General features: G+C 40.2%; 1 protein-coding gene across 1 annotated transcript; it reads right to left on the reverse strand.

Annotated features, from left to right (window-relative positions):
• Nucleotides 1–260: 260 nt before the first annotated feature.
• On the reverse strand, nt 261–6,471 carry CNEP1R1 (CTD nuclear envelope phosphatase 1 regulatory subunit 1). The gene is made up of 6 exons (XM_050311237.1): nt 6,354–6,471; nt 4,175–4,246; nt 2,423–2,496; nt 1,997–2,106; nt 1,804–1,858; nt 261–1,542 (listed from the first exon to the last, which is right to left on the reverse strand). Exons 1-6 carry the CDS (start codon nt 6,376–6,378, stop codon nt 1,501–1,503), a joined length of 378 nt encoding a protein of 125 aa, XP_050167194.1. The 5' UTR covers nt 6,379–6,471; the 3' UTR covers nt 261–1,500.
• Between the last annotated feature and the right edge of the window lie 17,155 nt (nt 6,472–23,626).

The raw sequence follows: 23,626 nt of genomic DNA on the forward strand, positions 1-23,626 counted from the left end.
TTCCCCCAGCTCAACAAGTCAATAAAAGTGTCACATGAAACAGCTTCCTCCAAGAGCACTTACAGAGGCAGGATTGACCTGTAGGGTGGAAACCCGGCTGGGGGGGTTTCTCTCTGGTGTGGCTCTTATAATCTAAGACACTGACATCAAATACGGGAAATGTTGGTCCGGTATGAAAGTTACAGACTTCAGCTACAAATTTTTAAGTTCTTCTGCGTTCGCTGAAGATCTGCATTTGCACGGTACAAAAGAAGATAGCGTTTTGTTTATACAAAGGATTTATTTTATACACATTTACCTACAAAATATACAGCAGTTAAAAATAATGCGTGGGCAGAACAATTACTGGAAAAAAAATCCAGAAGACAATTCTTAATGTCTTAACTGACAAAGTTACATCAATAGGCTGCCTTTAAAAGCCAGTCTACCCTGTAGTAGGAGTTACTGAAGTTGCAAGAGCTTTGCAGTTAGAGTCAATTTAAAGAGTTCGAAACAATTAAAAAGGCACCTTGAACAACTTAAACTTAAAACTTTAGTTTTAGCTATTCAAAAGTTACACTTTGAGCATATTTCATCCACACCTCGTTGTTAACACTCTGAATAACAAAATTGTTATTTTCCTGTGGCACTCTTTATATTTTCTTTACCAAATCTGAAGTTATGCATTTGCAATACTATTTTCATGTTCTGACTATCACAGCATAAAAATCCCCTCAGAATGTTCGGGTGGACTTTAGATACAGTACAACCTTGCAATCAGGAAGATACAAGCATATTTAAGACAACTTTTAAAATATTAAAACCTTAAAATAGCAGTGTTTTGAACCAGATCAAACAAGGAACTACGTATAACCACAAGGAAAGTGGCTGGTGCACTATATACACAACTCGACAAAGGTGATCCTTGATATATTTGTGAAGTTCTTAAACAGTAAGACCAGTTTTCTCCAGCACAGACAGACCGTCTTCCTGCGAGCCTTTTAACCAGTTCCAAAAAGAGTGACCAGGAGACAAAGACAGCTGTAATGAGGAAGTGTGCTAATAAAACATCAGGAGAATGGGAAGTGTTCCTCGCAATACGGTTCATGGGAACAAAGGAATCCATAAATCAAATACTCCTTTTCCTGAACACTGGCATTGATGTGCTATTTACAATAGCATACAAAGACATGTAACACAAATGAGGTTTAATTTTCAAGTTCAACTTCATTGCTGATTAACATACTCAACTTGTATGTTCCTTTCTAGCCGAAGTAAAAAAGTGAGACTAATACTGAAAAAGAGGTAATCAGAAGTAGCAAAAGCACTGATAATGTGATAACAAAGAATTTGGATAAATATTCAAGAAAGTAATATTGCACACTTTGACTGTCAACTGTGTTAAGACTTTCACTCCCAGGCAGTGACAACCAGTCCCATTTGTTTTTTGCTGTCTTACTACCTTAAAAAAGGTCATTTTTGGTTTCCATGGCAGTGGAAAAAACTGAAGGAAGACAGCCCTTATTGAACGTGAGGCCTAGGTTTTAATATTAATTTTCCAGTCTGCAAGAGAGAAAAAAAAAAAAAAAAGAGTTTAAACTCTGAAAGTTGAGCCCAGTAATTCCATTTCAAATTCAATATTAGAGGCTGAGTTTAATACAGACAACAATACTGAGCATTTCACATTCCAGTTTTACAGACACACAGAATTTGTTGAGGTGTAAACAAACACTGTTCAGAAAAGAAACAAATGTGTCTTTTTGAATTGTTTGCCTTTTTTTTTTTATACAAACAAAGTTTAGGCAATGAACAACTAACACTTACATCATCACAGGACATATTATATTCTGCCAAAACAGTTCGACATCGGGCTGCTATACTGTGTGGACTGTGTCAAGGAAAGCAGCTAACACTCGTACACAGAGTAAGTCAAAACTGAAACAGCAGCATTAGCACAGGCTTCAAGAACAGCAGTAACTACAACACTTTTAACCTGACAAACACAATTAAAGGATACATTGATGGTGCCACCACTCTTTTATGTATTCCAGCAAAGAACAAGCCTATTAGGGTAATACAGCTAATTGTGAAAAACGGGTGATTCCAAAGTGATGTGAAAAACGACACCTAGGAAAGAAATTGGATTAGTCTCACTATATACTTTCTAAAACATACAGAAAGTTGCTTCCTAGTTTGCTTAATGAAAAATAAAATACTGCTCCTAGCCCTGTCCAAGTACTGGTGAACAATTGTTCATATCAGCACTCAAGGCGTAGCATTTTGGTAGGCAACATCCCACGACACATTCCACAACAATTCCAGACAGCTTGAGAGCTTTACTAAAAACTATCTTCCATGGTTTAGCCTTCCAGTTTTCAATATACCACCTGACTGCAGCACCAAGTTATGAAACAGAAAATGTGCAGCACTAGCCTGATCTTACCTTCTGTGTCTCCGGATCTATTAACCAGTTCCAAGCCCCAGTTGCTGTGCAAACTGATACCACTATCAGAATCACTGATGAAGAAAAGAACAAGAGTCATAAATAGTATACCTCACTCATATTTCAGAGCATTTATTTTTCAGCTGCAACTTTTAAGCTTGTATTTCTTTGCCTACTTCTGCATGAGGAAAAGCTTCTATTGAGAGGCAGAAATGAAAATAGGTGAAAAAACTTCCAATAAGGGAAACTGTAAAGATTCTGTACAAGTTGGTACTAAAACATAAATAGACTGATTTTGAGAGACTACAAAGGGTTGGGGAACAGGGGTTGATGGAAAAACAGAACAAATATAAACATAAAGAAACCTCGTATTATATTGCACACCCATAAGGCCTTGTAGCTTTCATTGCAGTTCTGAGTGTTTTCTGTGGAGCCTGGATGCAAATAAATTTTTACTAGAAAGGAAGTGGGCAGGGCAGGGCAAAAAAAAAAGCCAACAAATCAAACAACAAAAAAAAAAAAAAAAGGAAGAGAAGGCCTGGAGTTACTAGCCTTTAGGATCATAGGGAAGAACCTGGAAACAAAACCCAAATATTCACTAAATACTACTTTCAGGTTTGCAAGACTGCTATAATTTGCTATTGAGTTGCGTATTGCTTATAGATATTACAAATTAAAAAAAAAAAACAGGAACTCTGACAAGTTAAGTTTTCAAAAAGAAAGCTGAAGAAGATCTATCAAAAGCATAAAGCTGCTCTATACAAACACATTTTTTTCAGGATAACAGGAAGAAAAGCAAACATTAAATACCCTGTTACAATTAAAGTAGACAGTTCCTCTTTTATGTGAATTGCAAAACTAGAAAAATGAGTAGTTTGGGAAAAAAACATGAATTACAATTGAATACAATACTAGTTATGCAAACGTCATTTAAATATGCCTAGAAGTTTTCGGTACTTTTTTTTTAATTATATCTGACAGTAAATAACAATTCTGGAAGCCAAATGCATTCCTACAATAGGTATGCACAAGTCTGGCAGAGGTGCATATAAATATCTGCCTGCCTCCTGATTGCTCCGAAACAAGGGGGATTGGGGTAGTGGTGTTGGTTTTGCTTTTTAAGTAGTTGTTCCTTCATTCAAAATTGGTCTCTCAGGAGAAAAGATGCAATTTTATATGTTCCAAAAAACATCAGTATTCTTTCAGTAGGGAAACTTCAGCAGAATCTCACAAAAAAAAAAAAAAGCTGTGTGTTTCCACCACAGACTACTGATTCAGAAGTTGGCAGCACATCTGTGGTATCTTTTGACCTTCCCCCTCCTTCAAACTTCCCTGTTAGAACAGAGCTGAAGATATATGCTGCCTTTATGGCACACTGCTGTAACTTTTTCACCTTCAGTTTTATAGGGACTAGCTCGCTCAATTATATTTAGTTTAGGTAACTATAGTGACTATCAGAAGTCTGAGTCTCAAAAAACCCCCCAACAAAACATAAAACCCAGAATAAAACAGAAAAAAAACCATAACAACTTATTGTTCCAACCAGTTCAATCTTAACCTCATTTTTCTAACTCTGGCTAAAGTATTAGTTTATTATCCTGTATTAACTTGTTGCAGTGTTTGAAGTTATGCCACAAATTTTAAAGAAAACCAGATTTTTGTTTGGGCAAATTTAAATCAGAGATATACACTGATAAATCTAAAAACCTTAAAAGACAGAATCCTGTTTATCCCTTGGAACATCAAACTTACTTCTCCAACGTCCTGTAGCTGGTTGCAAACATGCAATATATTCAGTAAGTCTTCTTTCAAAAGCTTTGAGATCTGGGGAGGATGTATATTAAGCATAATTAGATCTTCATCTATTTAGTCACATTTTAATGTAAAAGATAAAAGGAATTCATTTTCCCCTGTGCATACCCACTTAAACAGGCAGAGAAAACCAATGCAATGATCATTTAGATGCAATAAAAGCCCAGGCAAAGTAGTTTTACTCAACTTCAGGTAAAAAGTACACTGATGGAGTAAAACTAAATGCAAGAAACATTCCCACTTACAAAAAAGAAAAATCAATGTAGCTGGGAAATCAGACTATTTAGATATTTTTAAAAACACTGAGAGTTAGATTCTAAGTAGCTTAAATTGCCCCTCAAAACAAACAAAAAAAAGTATCACATTTTGGACTATTAGGTACATCAGGAAACTATTATGTTCTATTATCTATATAACAGCAGTTTTAAAAAAGGTTAGCCTTTTGCCAGCTGCTCAAGGGATTACTTGTACCAGTGTGGCTTTGATGACTTTGTTTTGTAGAAACTTTGAGTGCCCTGACATACATATACACATATATGTAAAAATACCCACAGCAAACACTGACCCAAAGATCTTAGTTTAATTCATTATTTTCTTTAAACGGATATTTCTTCTTACTGCCATCCTTCTCCCATAATCTTTGCACTGAAATTGCTCTTAAATGCATTTCAAGTTCATACTCCTAATTTGTTTTTAAAAAAATCTTGACCTCTCAACGTGTGTCTACAGGAGCTGTTTCACCTCAAGTCCAGGCTAGATTTAAGCTTCTGTTGAACAAGGTCAATATATGACAACCACGTAGAATTTTACCTGAAGTTTTAATTAGCGTCAGCTTAACTTTCAGCTAAAGTCTCCATCAGCATCACCGTGGAACTTCAGCTTGCAACTATTGCTAAATTAGTTACCTCAATAAGGCAAATAGAGAGTAAGACTGAAAGAAGTGTCGCTATTATGATCATTACTAATGCAGTTTTCTAAACTTGAATTTACTCCTAAGTGGTTTGCAGGTGAATTCATGGGTTAAGATTACAGTACCTTGACTTCAGCCACAGAACAGCTGACTAGTCTTAATTACCGCCAAGAGCCCGGTAGTTATGGCCTGTCCTCCACCTCCCTTCTGGGGAAGCTAAACCACTGCCAGCAATTAAAGCTAATTAACTGTTCCCTGACTAGCACAAGCCCCTGCACCTAGTCACTGAAGTGAGAGGGGGAATAGGAGGCAGCACATGAAAATCTGCTCTCTGAGAAGCAGCACCCTGAAGGCATAAAATCAGGCTACTGACAACAAAGCTCTCAAGGAAACACTTGCATAATGCAGACATCACGAAAACAAAAAAATGAAAAAACTCTTTCAGAAAACAGGAAATGAAAGTTTTAACTTATTTTCGTTTATTATCTCTGAGTTGATCCCTTGGGCAGCTGTGACCAGCAGGGCTCCCTTCTGGGATCCCTTAGCTTGTAGAGACATGGCAACAAAGCCCTGACAACGCCGGACTATCAGTTCCTGCCGACATGTCCGCTACAAAAAACCTGCACTGATGCGTTTCTAAAATCCCTACCAGCCGTATTTCTGAACGCTAAAAACTCCTTTCGGGGTTTTGACATGCTGCAAGCTGCAACTTCAAGGACCGCGTATCCCAGACCATCAGTGTCCTCGGATAAGAAAGGGCTATTTGAGGTCGCGTTCTTCGAGCACAGTGTGGGACTCGGAGCTGCAAGAAACGCGCCTCACGCACGAACCCGCGGGTTTAGCACAGCACAAGCGGATTTTAGTAAGCCACAGCCGAGCAGCGGCAGGGAAAGGGAAGCAGGTCCCTTCTTCCCGGGGCCGGCAGGAGCCCCCCGGCACAGGCCTCCCCTCGGCCCCGCTCCCCGGGAGCAGCACAGCCCGCCCCGAGCGCAGGATGCGGAGGAGCCCCGGGACCCCGCCCCAGCTCGCCTGTCTGGGCCGAGGAGCAGCGCCGGGAGCGCGGTGCAGAGGGAGCCGAGGCCTCCCGCGGCCGCTTCGCCCCGCTCCGCGGGGACGGCGCAGCGCGCCCGGGCAGCCCGGCCGTGGAGCCGGGAGCTCCCGGCGCGCCGGAGAAGCAGCGGCGGGGTCGCTCCGTGCGGCCGCACTCACCCTCAGCCTGGTCCAGGGAGTTCATGGCGGGCGGGCGGAGCAGCAGCACCGGGCGGAGCACCGAGCACCGGCCGAACGCCGCGCCCCGCCCGCCGGCCCGGCCCCGCAACAACGCCCCGCGCCACTCGCCCGCCGCGCCGCCCGCAGCAAGCGCGGCCCGCATTGGCTGCGGGCGGGGAAGGGGCGCGGCCCGGCCCGCTGAGGGCGGACGAGCGGCTTGGCCGGGCTTTGTTTATTAAGCGGTGTCCCCGCCTTGTGTCCAGTTGTCACATCCCGGCACTCTCGGGTCGGTTGAGAGGGCCGTTCCGTATATGTGACTTGGCGGAAAATAAAAGCTAGAAAAGAAGACACAATGCTCTTTTTTATTCCCCTCCCCCAGGCAGCCCTGGGTCAACCTCTACGCTTGTTCACTCAGGGTTTTTTTCTACGCACCTTCCCCTTACAGTCACCATCCAGCGCTCCGGCGCGGCCGGGCTGCTCTGCCGTGTTTTGGAAGCAGGTCGAGCAAGAGTGACCTCTAATATCAGCAAGGCTGGGCAGAGCTCTTGAAAGCTGCTGACAAGCACGAGCATAGGGCTAAATCTTTCACAAATGCAGTTTCCGTGCAAGAGGAGGGCACCGGGACACGAAGAGTCGGAGTGGGATGCTGCCAGCAGGCTTTGTACCCACACGATGCCCCACTCACTCCCTGTGTGGGAGACCAGATTCATTTCACCTCCATGCAGCCCTGAGAAGCTGGTGTTAATAGATCAACCCCAGCCACAGACCAGGCTGTGTCCCCTCAGCCCCAGCAGGGCAGGGTGGCAGCCAGCAAGTGACCCCAGAGTACCAGGGTGCGGGTCCAGAGCCAGCCACACCCTCAGTTCAGCTGCTGGAGTTTCCTTCAGCAGGAGTGAGGTGAAACCTTTGGAAAGGAGCTTGAAGGATGAGGAAAGCCCCAGGTACAGCCCCATCCCTGCGAAGCAGTGCCAGTGCAGAGGTCAGCAGTGTGGTACATAAGCAGCAGCAACGCCGGGCACCAGCACAACTGGGCACCCACCATGAGCTGCAGAAAGCCCAGAGAACAGCAAAAACCACAAACACCTTAAAAACATCACCCAGGAAGGCAGCTTTAGTGGTGTGACTGTATTTGGTCTACAGAACGAGAAGCCTGGGGAGGATATGCTTACAATCTCCCTGGAGGTAAAGGGTTTTGCAAAGAGTGAACCAGTGCTGCAGGTCCAGGGCAAGGATGATGCACCCTGAGGGCTGCAGGGGGGATTGGAGCCTGGCATTGAGGAAGAACTTTTCCACTAGAGGTGAAGGAACAAGCCATCTCCAGAGATGGCAGGTGAGAGCGGGGCAGGCAGGTGTGGTAACCTGTGGCAGAATGTTTTGGCCAGTTTTTGTTTCCCCAGACATGAGGCTCATTAAGGGGACTCTCATTAATGAGACTCTCCAGGGTCATCTGGGGCCAGTGTCTCTGTCAGGAGAAGGGGTGCAAGGTGCTTGCACGCATCACCCATTACCCATCACCCCTCGAGTTTTCTGCTACTTCCCTTGGTGAGGCACCAGGAAGGGGCCTTTGGATGGGGACAGCGACAGTGGCATGTTGGTGGTGTCCCTTCTGGATCCTGCTCATCCCGACTGTGCTCTGGCAGTAGCGATCACGTAGGGGATGGCAACAGCTGAAATAGCGATCGTCCAAGAGCAGTGCGGAAAGGTTGGGTTTCTCTGTCGGTTGTAAGTGTCCCGTTGGACGTACAGGGATTGGCCACCATGATCCCACAGCCCTGCCTGCTGCTGTCCCAGCTAGGGTGCAGAGTTAACTGAACTGGTCTGTTTGCTAAATGAAAGCTTTTTGAGTTAGGGAGTGACTCGATTAGTGAGCTCTCCAGGGACCCGGGCTCTCTGCACTGCCATCTGTTTTCAGCTAACCGGTACTGGAGCCTGGATTATGTTTTGTGGTCCAGTAAGGATTTTGCGTTGCTCAAAGCAGAGAGCTGCAGTGCCCTCAGGGGTGAGATGCGGTGTCATTTCTCTACTTCTGGGGAGCATGGGCAGGGCATTAATTTTTTTAAAGAGACCTTGGAAATTCATGAAATATGACTTGCCATTTTGCTCTCATTTGTTTTAATTGTGATCATGAAAAAAAATGTGTTTTCTAGAAAGTCATAAGTTACTTTTGCTTTGGTGATAACTCACTGAATGTAGATGATGGCCTAATATTTTCTTAAGAGTGTTTGAGTCCAGCTTATTATAGTTTTGCCTAGTTAGTTTACACCAGTTTAGCCAGTGTAAAAACCAGAAGAAACACTACACTGGTGGTGGTAGGAATTCTGTCAGCTACGTGGAAAGGCTGGACACCTCAGTGGTCTTTTTTTGCTGGCTGTCAATAGAGGCTATAGCAGATATTAGCACTAGAATATTTCACTGAATCAGTCTGAGAAGTAGGTGTTTTTTCCTTGCTACAGCTGTGCTCTTGCAGTTGGTAGAACCTTAAATTAACGAGACCCAAAAAGCTGGATGCTACTCTGAAAAGTGGAGTGCTGTGCATAGCCCTTGGAGATTTCCAGAATCCTGAAAGGATGAAAGTTGTGATTTGCATTATTTATACTTCTGTGAGCTTGCTGATGTGCAGATCTCCTCTGATCTTTTATATTGCTCTAACTATTAGGTTTACTTCTGAACAGATACAGGTATTTTAAAGCTGGGTTTTTTCAAACTTTGATGATTTGTGACACTTAAAGGCTGAACCAACACCAGGAAAAAAATTCCAAGACCTGTAACCCTTGAGATGCTTAAGTAAATAAGCAAATCATTCCTTTATTGTTTGTATTGTAAAATTTATCTGGCAGTTCAAAATGCCTTTTTTTTTCCCGAGTAGATTTTACTTTCTTCTGTAAAATTCTGCTCACTAACTAAGATAAATGAGACAAGATGATGCAACTGTCATCATACTACAACTATGACTTGAATAAACTGTTTCTTAGAGTCAGTGCATCTGTTAATAATCCTTGATATTTTTTTCTTCCAACACCTGTGAAACCTTAAAATGAACAGTTTAAGCAAAAGAGCCTAGTGTACCTTTGGATTGCTTCCCAATGCAGAGGTGATTGGAAAAAATGCGCTTTTTCAGTTTAGGGTGCTATCTCAAGTATCTTTTTTCGAGGTGCAAGGGATGCATCTTTCTGAGTTTAGCAGCTTTGCTATCTATTTCTGGTTCCCACAGCTGTACTTGGAGCATAATGTGGGAGCATCTGTTGGCAGCATCTGCTATCAGAGATAATTAGGATGGGTCACTTGTTTCTAAGTTTGATTGCTTTTCCAGTCCTCTTCTGCATGTTTTTGTCTACATATCCCTTATACATTCATTTTCCTCTAAACAATCCCTCCCTCTTGAGGCAACATGTTATTTCAGAGATACTGTGTTAATGTTGAAGGCTGTTACAAATTCAGTCTTTTTGAATGTACTAATGCTGTATTTTTATAAATCTGTTTATTGTAGTAACTACCTTCCAAGTTTGAAAAGTGTAATCCCAACTTGCATTTAGTGATAAGAGGATAGTGTTTACATGCTTTATATTCCTTTTTTGAGTAGATTTTGGAAGCTTAAATCTTATCAAGAGACTGTCCTCTTTTTATTCATTCTGTCTCATTTTCCCTGAGAAGTCTTACTTATCTACAGGACTGCTGGGGGTTTTCTGTAAGAAGATCCATATTCAGAGCTTCTTGGTTTAGACAACAAAAAATTCTGGTCAGAAAAAAAAAACACCTCCATTACTTTTTTTTTTTTTAGTAGGCCTATAGAAAATATTTTAAAGTTATTTTATTTGTGAGCTTTCTCAAATAGTCCACTGTGGTCTATAGAAAACAGAATGCAGTTCATTAGACAACTGAACAGAATCCACAGGATTATCTCTACACAATTTATGTATAGTGTAAAAATACACATTTTGTGAGATTTGTTTTCCCTTCTTAGAACTGTAATATGAAACTTACTCTACCACACTGAATATGGTAAATTATGGCTTGAGACGCCATAAATGCTTTGAAGTTTGTTGATCTGTAAAGCTAATTTGTGTTCCTCTGCTCTTTTTCTGCAACTGAAGTGAGGGGTTTATATATTTTTATATTTTATATATTTTTATATATTACACCAGGAATAATTCACCTTCATATTCCATATAATACTTTTGAAGACAGGCTTCTTATATCCAAGATAACGTAATTCCTTTTTTAGTTTGTTGTTCCTCTTAACACATTTTAGGGGAACTTAAAAGAATGTTGTAGAATTTCTGTGTTCTAAATATCACAGTGTTTTATTAAACTGTGGTGACTTTTCTTTGCTGTTTGTCTTCAATATTATTTAATCTCCAAACTTTCTTAACTTTAAGCCCAGGTAGACTCCATGTCATCTGAAGTGAATAATATGTACCAGAAATTTACTATGAAGCAGTTTGAGGAAAAAAGTGAATCTTTCTATGTTAAGCATAGAATATAAAGTTAAAAAAATGCCGAAGAATTACTAGAGTTACTTGGGAAAGATTATTGAGGCTAAAGTTATGTCCACATCCTAAGAGAAGTAACAGTAAGGAAATTTCCAGGGCTGGAATGTCACTGGTTTATGAAATATCTGTTCCTCGAGCAGCATTGGCAGCAGTCTTAGATGTTCATGGTACTGGGGGAGCTTGGGATGCTGACCTAAGGGAAACAGGATGGAGGAGCAGAGAGACCATGGCCAGGCACTGCTGTAAATCACTGCAGGTATGGGAACTGTATAACTCATAAAGTGCATAGCATGTGTCACACAGTTGCTGAGCTAGATATCCAGTTATCACTGGCAATCCAATAAGAATCTGCATTTCTGTTGCTTCAATAATTTGCTGTTTGTGAATCTGGCTGTGATAGCTCTTACAAAACATGACTGGACTTATGGCACTGAAGTGGCTCTGCATTTCTGTTACTTATTGTGCTGAATTGGCTGTTACTCAGAATTTAAGTCCAGCCACCCTCAGCCCCTCTGGTATCTGAGGACCACCTGGAATGCAAGGGGGTTTATTTTCTGCCAAATTTCCTTACACTTAGCACAATGAACTCCCCTCAGCAACTTCTTGTTCATGTTTTTTGTTACTTTTTTTTAATTAGGGTATGGATTCTTGTTCACTCTTGAACCATGTGTATTCAGCTTTTCCAGTTCCTAGTCCTTCCCATTTAATTCCCAAATAGAGTCTTCTCAGCCTCTTTGCTTATTCCCCCTCTTCTCCCACACATTGTATTTGGTTTTCTAAAAGCTGTCAGGGAACAGATGTATTCATCTGATTTTTCCTTGTTTCGAGGAGTGCCTTAATTCTTCAACTGTCGCTCCTCATATGATAATATTGAGTGATTCAGTTGTCTTCTTTTCCTGACTTTCAGGTTGAAAGTTTTGTATTTAGAACAAGGACATTTTTCTGTGATATCTTAGATTTATGGCAAAGACATTACACCATAAAAATAAAGGCTCATGAGAAAACCAAACTGTTTGTTACTAACAATGTAGAGAACTCAAGACTGAAAGATGGATTTGTTTCTTTTCCACTGGATATAGCAGTGTCCTTTCCTCGCTGTGGGCACACAGACTTGAGAGGTGATGGGACCACTGTTCCTGTGTGCCTGGTCATTCCCGGTGGATATGTCCCCACCTCCCTCCCTGGCTGGCAGCCAAGGGGTAGCCCTAAGGTGTCCTTACCAGCTGTTATGGGTGCAGAGCACAGCAGGACAGGTTGTGGTGCAGGTGCAGCTGCATTCCTACAGCAGTTTCCTGAGAGCTGGCATCTACTCACTGTCTGAACTGTTCTGCTCACAGCCTGCTTTGTGCCAGACATGGGAGTAGGAGGTTTGTTGGCTTTTGAGATGATGAGCCATGTGCCCTGCTGGCTTGCCAGGATATGCTGTATTTCTTGTTTCCAACCATGGTTTTGGGTATCTGTTTGTTCAGCCTGAGATCCTGTTCACAAGCTGCTGCTTTGAGGGTTGCTTGCATTCCTGCTTGTCCTGTAGGGTTAATGTGTGATACTACTTTTGCAAAACAGTGATTTCTTCCAAGCAGAAGTGCCCCTTATTAAAAACTAACAAAATAACCACAAGCACACAAATATGGTTATGAGGTTTTTTTCTTGCATTACTCCATCCCCTACCTGTTTCCAAAAGGGCATGTTCTGAAATAACATGGCTATCCCTCTGTTAAGTAAACTTCCCTTGCTTTTCTCTCTGTAGTGTTGCAGTTATACCAGAGAAGTGGGAAATAAGCATGTATGAGTTTGTGTTGTGGCGAGTTCAGGGTGTAGCTTTTCAGTAAGGTCTGTCTTTGATACTCTAATTGAAAAGATGCTTAATTTAGAATGTGCAAGTAATGTACAAGTGCCATGTGTTAGTGGGAAGCAAAGAAATGAAATACCGACGTAAGTCACTTGTAAATGGTCAGAATTGTACAGTGTTGCTTTAGGTTGGTGAAGAATTGATGAGGCTGGTTGAGAAAAACATGAGCTGGGCCCCTCACTTATCTTGCACCTGCCTCTAGCAAAGGTCTAACAACTGCAGGATGTCTGGAGGGAAGCAGAGGCCTCATGGCCAAATGTTTGTGAGGCACAGAAGAGCACCCACGCCTCTGCACCAGCCTACTCCCCCTTCACCCTGAGCAACCAGCCTTGCTGTAAATCTGGTGCATTAATGAGATAAGGATGTGTGCAAAGACTGTCAGGAGAAGGTCAGATGGCCCTGGCTGCTGCCTGAGTATGTGCAGGAGGGACAAGTTGTTTATTGTACCTTTTTTTGTCAGCTATAAGTTCTGACCAAAAGTAAGAGACCCTCATTAAGCTCTGTTTATGTATTAACTTCCACACCCTGTGGAATGCAAATGAGGAGGAACAAGAGACGTAGTACATGTATGTACAAAGTCACCAGACATCCCCTATAACATGCAATTGTTCCATCCCATTGTGAAGGGCCAGAAATTTATAGTATAAAAGGGGGAGTTCTGGGCAGAAAGAGTCAAGGAGGGAAAACCCCTCTTCCTGCTCAGTATTGATTGATGGACTGTGTCTCTCCTCCTGCCCTGAAGGGACACCTTTATGTGAGCTTTGCACCTCCAACTGCATTGAAGCAGATCCAGGAATGTGCATTTATATACATATAGTGCTATGAGATCTCTCTTACCATACTTTCTGCCACAACACATATTAACACTCTGTAGTTGGTGCCTTTATGACTGGCAGTCCTGAATCTGCTTTCCTGCAGCTTCAGTAAACTATACTACAAATCTGTGCTCATGCAAGTTCTTATGGAACTTGACCAGACCTATAATGCTGAATTGGTTCTAATCAAAAATCAAGCCGTCTTGCATGCAGCCCCTCTGATCTCTGAGGACTAGTTGGAATGGAAAGGGGGGTTATTTTCTGCTAAATTTCTATTCCCTTAATGCAGCAGTCGCTTTCAGTTGCTGATACTTAATGATACTTGCTGCTGTACACTTTTCAGTACGTCTTTACTTTAAGGAAAAATGGATGAAGAAAAAGCTTTGGAAGCATCTTGTGTAAGCAGAAATCTTGCCTTAAAATGTCCCCCTGTGGCTGCAAATTTATGCAGTGACTGTTGGGATGTCAGTGTACTTTTTAAGGCTTTATTTAAGCAGTGTCAGGAGAAGCTGACTGAGGTGCTGCAAGTGTATCATAAGGCATTCAGTAGTTTAGGCAAACCTGAAGAAGGAAACCTGACCTTTTCACATCTCCCCAGAGTTTGTTAATGAAGAGTGGTGAAGGAAAAATAGTACATCACTTCTATTTGATATGACACTCTTTACAGAACAAATGTAGTGTGAAAATCTATTAAATGTGCTTATTTTATCAGTTTAACGTCTTGGATTATTCTAGCTTTTAAAAGGCTTTTCTGGTACTATATATCTAATCTCATGTTCTTACCTCTTCTAGTATAAATCCTTACAAATCATGTTACAAGAGTCATTCTTCCCAAGATGATTATTCAAAGGATTTTTAAGATCTGAATAGGAAAGAAACTTTCAGTAGCATAAATAGAAATTATTCTAAGGCTTTGAACATCCTATGAAAAGTATTTGTAATGCTATAGAAGGAATAAGGAATAAGTTGTATGTTGGAGATGGGCAGGCAAGCTCATTTCTGGTGACTCCTACATTGATGTATGTCTGTTGTGGGTGATTTTTCTATATGGCTCCTAAAGTATTTAGGAAAGGTGTTCTGTAACACATGTGAAAAATGTTCCAGTTTAGCTTCTGGTGTCTGGCTATAGTGAAAAAAAACGGTACTCTGGTGGCTTCTCCTAGTGTCACTGCCTTCCCTTGGAGTGAGATTTGAGTTCCGGCATCAAAACGGAAGATAGTTCAGGAGAGATTGGTACAAAGATAAAGCTCTGTGGGTTGGAATAGATGAATGGGCTGTTCTCAGTAGATTAATTCTAACAAGTTTGCAGCCAAGTTTAACCATGTTTCTTATGCCCTTTTTGCATGTCTAAGAAATTTCCTCAGGGAAAAAGAAAATGAGGGAGAGAAAAACCCTTGCTTCAAAGAACTCTTTTTATAATTTTTGACAGTATTGTTAAATAGTAAAGTAGTGAAACTTGGTAATGTTCCAATATAGTTTTGCAGTCTGTGCTGTTGCTTAATTGATTTTTCACTTGGTTGCAGATGACTACACCAGGGATGACTGTGGAGAGAAGGTATACGTGCAGTTTTACTAACAGATGCAGAAAGACTGAGACACCTTCTGACTGTCATTGCTGCCACCAGCAAGGAGCAAAAGTAGGTTTCCATTAAAATTTTTTTAGCTAATTCTATTACAGAGATGGTAATTACATAGGTAAGTGTAACCCAGTTCAGAAATGTGACCCTGCAAATATGTAGATAACGTTTGAAGATCATGCCTATTTAAATAGGATCTCCTTAATACTTCTAGTTAGTCCTAAAATTTCTTATGCATCTCCTAGGCAGTATCTTTTGCAATATTTAATTTCCTTCCTCCTCACTGACCTCAATATTTGACATATCCCTCTCTGATACTCATATGTTTGTGGCTACACCAGAGATTTTCTGTTTCAATTCATGGAGTGTTGCTCAAGTGTAGTGGTACATAATCTCTTCAAATGCGACTTAGAAATTCTCTGCCACTATCATGGTTTAGTGATCTATGGAAATGTTTAGGCAGATACTTGAAATCCAGATAGAAAGAACTACAGCTACCTCAGCTGGGTTGGTTCATGTGCCTGAAATGCAAAGATCGTGTGGGATAATCGGAGCAGGTTGTAAATTGGCTTCTAATTTTTTTAAGCAATTAAATAATTGAAGGTGACAGATCAGTTTGTTTTCAGTTGTTTTATGCCCAGATATGTTGCTTTAATATGTAGATAAATCATTTTTAGAATGGCCAAAAAATGTAGGTGTATTACAATTTACGAATAATAAGCCTTAGGTCTTCCATGGCTGTCTACTGTCTCACTGGTTACTTCAGGATCAATGTTAGCAAACTTTTCTGTCAGTGAATGGAATTAGTGACTTTCATTTCTCCACATTGCTAAAGAAATGTGATCTTCAAAGTTAGAAGACTAAAATCAGGTTACCTTCTTAAAGGAAGGTATTCATCAGCATCGATCCTCAGAACATATTTATTACTAGTCTTAAATTTTGTGCTCTCTAAATTTTGTGCTCTCTGTGTTCAGTATTTTTGCCAAAAAGAGGCTGCTAACAAAATTACCCTAATGTCAATGTAGTAGTTCATAATAGACAATATTCCTTTCTGTTGAATATTTCCCAGTATACTAGGGTGGTAAGATAGAATCAGATTATAAATATCACTAATATTAATAATGTGTTTCACTCTCAAATCTAGCACTAAAATGTGATCAAGCAGGAATCATTAACTAAATATCTTCCTTTTATGTATATTACAGCCTCCTAATATATCAAAGTAACTTTCAAAATTTTCTCTGTAGCTTAAAATAGAGATCACAGTCACTTCCCAATATTGTAGAAAGTGTATCTGATCAAAGAACACTTTGTTCTGCCGGTTTTTCACACCTCAACATTGGACTTGGCACCTGTGGCTTCTGGTACATACAAAATGACAACAACCCACTGATGGGAAACAATGACACAGACTTCTAGTTTTATATAACCAACTTCTGTTTTTTTAAGCTACAGTTGTAGGGGATGAGTTACAAGAACTGAAGGTGTGGTGAAAGTAACATACCTCACATAGGTCACATCTCACACATGCACTCCAAGGAGTTAAATAACTGTTCTGTATTCTTGAACATCTCAATGCAGCACTTTTCTCTTGCCCTGTAATCAGGCTTCATTATTCTATCCAGAGAAAGTTTAGCTTGTTTGAGAGATGTCACTTAAAGTATTCTCCATTCAGAACTACAGTTTAAATTTCTTTCAACCCATTAAAGTTTTAAACACTGATTCATTGCACTTCTGGGTAACAGAATTTGACCTAGTTAAAGTGAGACAGCTTTGAAATAGTTCTCTGAATTAATTTCTAATAATGCATAATACATGGAGTGATTAAATGTCTGTCCTGAATTGCTGCTTAAATGGCATAAAATGCATGTAACAAACTCATAGTAGTTACATTATAGGAAGTTATACAGCAATTGCCTAATTATAATTTTGCTTTCTTACATTGATTCTATGTAAATAAATAAAAATCCTTCTTAAGGTTTATCTCCATTTGTTGCAGGACTTTTCATTGTAAATTTACAAATTTCACATGTTTTCTTGTACCAGGAACACAGTAGTAAAAATGCAGTTTCTCCTGGAGGAAAAGTAACTGTCCTGTTCTTCAGTTAAGCCTTTGTATGGAATTGGGAATCTGTCTCATTTGTGATCTAAAGCTAAACTGACCAATAATGTTTTGACAGTGGGAAGGAGAAATTACAGCTTTTCATTTATATTTCAAATTAAGTTCATATACTGGTACTAAATTAAAAGTAACCTCTATAGCTACAGGAGGGCTGTACCAATACTGAACTGAAGGCTCTAAAAAACTCACTCTGTTATATCACACAGATTTTACAGCTATATTTTTCTATCTTTTTGTGAAAGTGTGAAGTTGAAAACAACAGCTTGATAAAGCCATCCATCCCTTTTCTGTAGTACCTCACAACGTGCCTGTGGAGGATGCACTGGCTCTCATAGTTGAAGCTTTTGGGAATAGATTTGCTGAGCATGAGCAACAGGAGTGTACCAGGGTTTCACACAAGACAGCTGATGTGGTAGATGACTACCTAGTGTGGGAGCTGTGAGATGTGCAGTTTGCCTCTGAACATTAGACTTATTTCTGTTATGAACAGGAAAATACTTGGATTGGTTGGAGTTGAACCCAGCAAGTGACTCTGAAAATACCAGAAAATGTATAATTGAAGGTATTAATATTTTTCCGTCTGAAATACAGCTTCAATCATCTTTTAAATCTGATATACCTAAGCTTGGGTACATTCCAGAGAAATAATCTGTAAATAAATGATATGTACTAGAGATCAAAAGTTCATGTATAAAATGCTGGTGTGTGTATTAATGGCCACATGCATCCTGGAGTACGTGCAGATATTCTTCACAAAACTAGAATGTTCCAAGGACGTACCCTCATGTTCCTAGTGGGCAATTGCTCTCTCACAGGTTATGGTTGCAAAGTGAATATTTGGTCATCTGCTAATGCTGTTGAGTATTGAAATTGTAATAGCACTGTACACAGAAATGCATTTAAGTTAGTGATATCCATCAGAATAGAATGCAACTTTTGGTTTAACAGCACTCAGTAATATAATGGTGTATGAAGTTATTTTAATTAGTTTAATATCCAGCAGAATATCTCTAGAAGAAAAAAAAAACACCCAACCACATATATAAATTATAGACTTGGAATATCTGTGTCATTTTAATTTGTAGATCTACTCTATAGAAAATTCTTGGATACCCTTGTGATAAGAGGATAGTGAGATTCTTGCAGGCTTGTGCTCCTAATTTCTTTAGAAGGATCACTTACCACTTTTGTCCATTTAAACTAAGCCTTATTGAACCAACTCGTCCTTCCACTGAAGCTGAAGACACAATGTCATGAGGATGCAAGGCCATGAGCAGGCATTGCTGCCCACACTTTAAGCAAATCCCCATCTCTTCTGCTGCCAGGCAGGATTGCTGTCTTAGGCCAGTCATCCCTTCCTGAGGTTAAGCCTTGATTTGGGTGAAAGGCTGTCAGGGGCTCTTCTTCCAGCACTATTTCTGTTTTGTATTTCAAAGTAATTAATTCTGTTTCCATGACTGACTTGATCACTTGCCACAGTACATTTACTCATAGAATAAAACATAGTAGATACTACATGAACCGCCATCAAGTAGATGGGTGAAATATGGAAAAATCTGAATTTGCAAATATTTGGCAGTGATCAAATAATAGTTGAAAGACTGGAACTCAGCTGTGCTATTTTCAGAGCAAACTTTGTGTAAAAGAATGGGAGAGTAGGGGAGTATACTATTCTTTATCTAAAAATGAATTCGTTCTAACATTATAAAAGCACAAGAATATAATGCTCATCTTTCATGTCCTTAGTCTGAAATCAGATTCAACTACTGTCCTTGCATCTATTTGAAGTTGGTATGGGTTGAGGTGAACACCTGGCTATTTTAGAAAGGCTTTTCTTCCTCCCCTGTTGTGAACTTTTCCCATTCTACAAAGCTTTCTTTTTTAGTTACCAAGTTGGTTGCAATTCTTTTGAGTTACTGAAGCTCATGGGAAACCAAGAGGGCAGCAGAAACGGTGAGGGCGGTTCAGGTTTTAAACATGAATATTCTCGGATGCTTAGAATTCTAGTGTTTTGTTAGAAATTAAATATAGCTTTAATGATTGAAATCAATGGGGAAGTCAGCAAAAAATATTGTGACATCTGCTTAATTGGATTATTTTCTTTTATTGAATGCTAGTGTAAAAAGAAACTACATGTACGCTCCTAACAGCTATTCATGTTAGTGCTGAGTCTGATTCCTTGGAATGAATACGAGGCACAAACTGAATCAAAACTAGTGACCTACATTATGATCATGGATTAAATCCTTGCTTAGAACCAGCCTCAGATGATATCTAGTACATTTGTCATGACAAAATCACTCGGAAATAAAATCTGGCTTTAAACTTTTCTTACCAACTGCACTTCATTTGTCAGTTTGTTTTAACTTGCGTGTGCAGGTTAACATTAACATCAGAGAGTTTTCCTTTGTCGTGTGCCCGTGCTAAGATTAGTGCCACTGTGGGTCAGTGTGCCCTGCTGTTGAATACCTGCGGGAAGGTTGGACGGGTAGCTCAGTGGCCGTGCATCTTTTAAAGTAGGGCGCTCTGAATGAGAGAGGCCAAGGCGTTTGTAGCTGGTGGTGTGTGGTGCCGCTGCTTTGGCTGCAGTGCTCCTTCCTGTTTTTTAGACGCCTGCTTTCAGGCATTTCTTAAGCCTGGTGTCTATGTCTACATAAATACCAAGTGAACTTTATACGTGCAAAATAAATGGCAGGTGGTCTGCAAAAATACCTAATATCAATTTTAAATTATTGCTTATAGATTGAACATAAACAAACGTGCCAGAAATGCTGGTCTTGAAATTTTATGTGAATTTTTCCTACTTCCATACAGAAAGTAGTTTTGAAGTATATGAAGCACAAATCAAGTTACTGAAAGTAACTTCTGTAATGTATTAAATACATCATAGGTATCACTTGCAACCATAATAGGCACAGCACATTTTCAGAAAGGAAATTTTAAAATGATTGCAATATCTTTAAAATTGTGAAGTAGTTTTTACTTTATATTTCTGGTGTGTGACAACTGCTTTTCATAGTTGTAGGAGAAAATTTCCACTGGTAGTGAATAGCAAAGAATTTGACTAATATATGTTCTTATCAGTATATCAGAGTAATTAAATCTTTTTGTTCTTCTTCCAAGACAGGCTGTCTAATGCCTTCACTGTGCATTGGGTAGTGGAGCACTTTGCTGTCTAGAAGGTTACAGTTATTTCAGTATTATGTTTTTCTGATAGTTCTTTCTGGATTTGCTCTGTCATAACTCATGTTGTCAGATGAGGTTTTATTATTGAATTTCTTCATTTTATGAATTAAATCAATTCATTTTTTTAATTTTTTTTTCCAAGAAACAGTACCAACTATAGATCTTAATGGAACAAAATTTCCCTGCAGTGTAAACTGTGTGAAATAATCCTGTGCTTGAGAACTAAGTGGTGTCTTTCTGCAAGACCTGCCAATTTATTTTTATCTTGCAGCTTATTTCATTCATTCATCATTTTCATTAATGCATTAGCTAAACCCATTAGGAGCTAGCTGTCAGCCCAGGAGTAAGTAATAATATAACTTCCTATTTTTCAAGACTCTAATATCCATTTTTAAGAATGTAAGAATGACTTGTGGTAAGTGATAGTCTAATGGTAGTGCCCTCTCGATCCTCCAAATGATTGAACCCCACTCAACTCCTGCCTATGAATTTATCTGTGTGTTGATACTACAGCGTCTGAGGGCTGCACACACATAAATTGCCCTGCCAGTGTCCATGTGAGACAGGAGATTGCTTAGGCTTTCCCAGGGGAACCTGGAAGCTGGTTTCAGAGTCTGGAATTGAACTAATTCTCTTGAGCCCCACAGTAGGTCCTTAATCACAAAATCATTCCCCACTACCCCAAAGGGATTAAATGTAATAACTTGTATCATTTAAGGGCTTTTCTTTTTTAACACTCAAGGTTGTGGTTTTGAGGTGAACTTTGCTAAAGAGTTCCTGTCATGGTGTAAAATGTCGCTTTTCAAAGGCAGGGAGTGGGAAGCTGCAGTGCAGCTCAGGCACACAGGGGTTGATCCTGGCCCTGTGGTGGCCTCTAGATGTGAGTGACACCTTGTGCACGTAAACACTAATTCCTCTGTGTGGTGAGGAAGGTGCTAGAACTAAATATCCTGAGGAAATAGAGTGAAACTCTCTCCATTGTATGTCTTCAACCTTTCATGTTACACTCGAGGATGGGAATAAACCCAAAGCATGGGCAGCATCAAGGCCCACAGGAGGACTGCTGTGGGCAGAAAATGGCTCTCAACACATCCTTTGATCAACCTGCTGTTTGCTTTCCAAACTGCTTCGCCGGGCAGGAGTCACTCAAGGCCTATGTCTTGTTTTACCAAGAAGAAAACATATCAGATGAGATTTTAATCAGAACCCTGCTCTAGTAGAAAAAGGAATGATAACTTTCATCTGTAGTTAAGGCTGACACATGGCCAAGAGTGCTTGAATTATTGACAGCTCTTCACATTGCCAGTTCTGCCATTGATTTAAATGTCCTCAAGGCTCACGTGGTGATATTTTAAAAGTACTGAAGAGTTATTGGTTTATGAAGGTGTTTTCTAGTGTTTTCCAAGTGCAGAGCATGAGTAGGGAAGCTGGAGGTTGTGTACCAGGCTGTGGTAGGGCAGCAGTAAACTTTGGTCTTTGCAACAGACGTGTTGAAAAATACAAATATTGGCTGGCTTGTTAACTGCTCAGTGATGAGGGCAGTTGCTTTAGTGTCTGAGTGCATAATGATGGAAGCTTGATGATTAATTATTTTAATGTTTTTAGATACTGTTCCTAATTCTGTATTCTTTCTCAAACTCTTTTTTCTAGTTACTTGTGACACTTAGGGTTGGGCATAAATTCTTTGTCATGTTTTCAGTTTGCACTTTTTTGCTAAAGATGAGAGTGCTGTGGGGGTACCAGGCAAGAATATATTTCCTCTTGTGATAAGAAGGTTTTACATGGTACTTGTTTTTTCTTGGTTTTTGGGCTGAATAAATGGTGTGAGCCTAAAGCTCTTATCCTTTCTTTTGGGATCATTTGTGTGTTGTAAACTTCCTGCTGATGTTTGTAAAAGTACTGATTTTATTGGGTATTTTCCTCTTTGGTACTTTTTCCTCAAAATGCTTTTATAGTGTTTAATGGGGTGCAACACTGTTGGGAAGGTAAATAGAATGTGTAGAGGGAAGAAAAAGTCTGTTCTCAAGTCTATTATGAATGAAATTATGTACAGCGTTGGCTTGACGGTACTTAAGCTACTTTGATGTCTTATCAGCTTCTTAATATCCCTTCACTGAGAACTAATTGTTCAGAAGTGTTCCCTGCCAAATTCTGGGGATTTTCTGGGTAGATGTTAGACTCAAGTGTCAGAAACTGAGTTCTGATTGATTTAAGGTATGTAACCTGTGTTCAGAGCTGGCTTATGTGTTCAGGCTACATTAACAACACTAAAGCTGCAAACTCAAGTGTTTGGAAGATGCTGAACTGAGACTCCAGTTCATTCCCATCCCAGATGCGTACAGTGATTTTGCAGTACTCCCTACTTATGGTTGTCCTCCATCCTGTGTGATAATTGTTCACTTAGTTGTGCAGGATATTTGTCTCAAAATGTCTGGGGTGTTTTAAAATCAAAGCTGCCTTATGTAAGAAAGACAGAGAGTGTTGCAGAAATTGGAAGGCTCCTCATAGATAAAAGTCAGCAACATGCTGCAATTTTCTAAGGCTGTGTTAAGCCTGAGAGCTGAGAGATCACAAAAAGCATGGTGCTATTCCTGCAATTCCTTGCCTGTCACAGTGTTTCCATGTAACTGCAGGCAACCCATGTAAAATGTATGTAACTGGATCCTGTTTGTGTTAGGATTTTTTTATTTTGAGTACCCAAACCGGTATGCTGGCAGTGAGTACCCCAAACCTCTGACTCTTTTAACCTCAGTGACAAGAAAAAGTCACAGGAAACAGGAGGCTGTGTGCAGGGTGTGCTAAATGCTGGGTGGTAATTGAAGGCACTCCCGTAGTTATACCCCCTTTTAGTGAACCACACACCTTCAACTCAGACGTCAGTCCTAACATCTGAACACTTTGTTCTGCATCTGTGAAGCTTTGTGAGGCTTCCTAGGGTCTGAAAAGCAAGCAGAAGCATCACTGTATTACTTTATTTAGAGGCAGTATACCTTTACTGTATTGCTTTGCTTTATTTAGTAGCAATTTCCTATGCTGTTCAGTGCAAACCAGCTGTGGAACAGTTTGGTGATGTCTGCTTGGGTCTTCTCTCTGACTTTTGGAGAGAAGACTGCTGGATTGTGTAATTTGTGTAAACTAATGAGACGTGTTGAAGCAAGACACACATTGCAGATGGCATGAATGGAAGTAGAAATTCTTCTTGTAAATGTATCTGCTGCCTCTTGTGAGCTACTC

The sequence above is a fragment of the Myiozetetes cayanensis genome, unplaced genomic scaffold, assembly GCF_022539395.1.
Source record: "Myiozetetes cayanensis isolate MyiCay16 unplaced genomic scaffold, myiCay2020 scf16, whole genome shotgun sequence".
NCBI classification, from domain to species: Eukaryota; Metazoa; Chordata; class Aves; order Passeriformes; family Tyrannidae; genus Myiozetetes; species Myiozetetes cayanensis.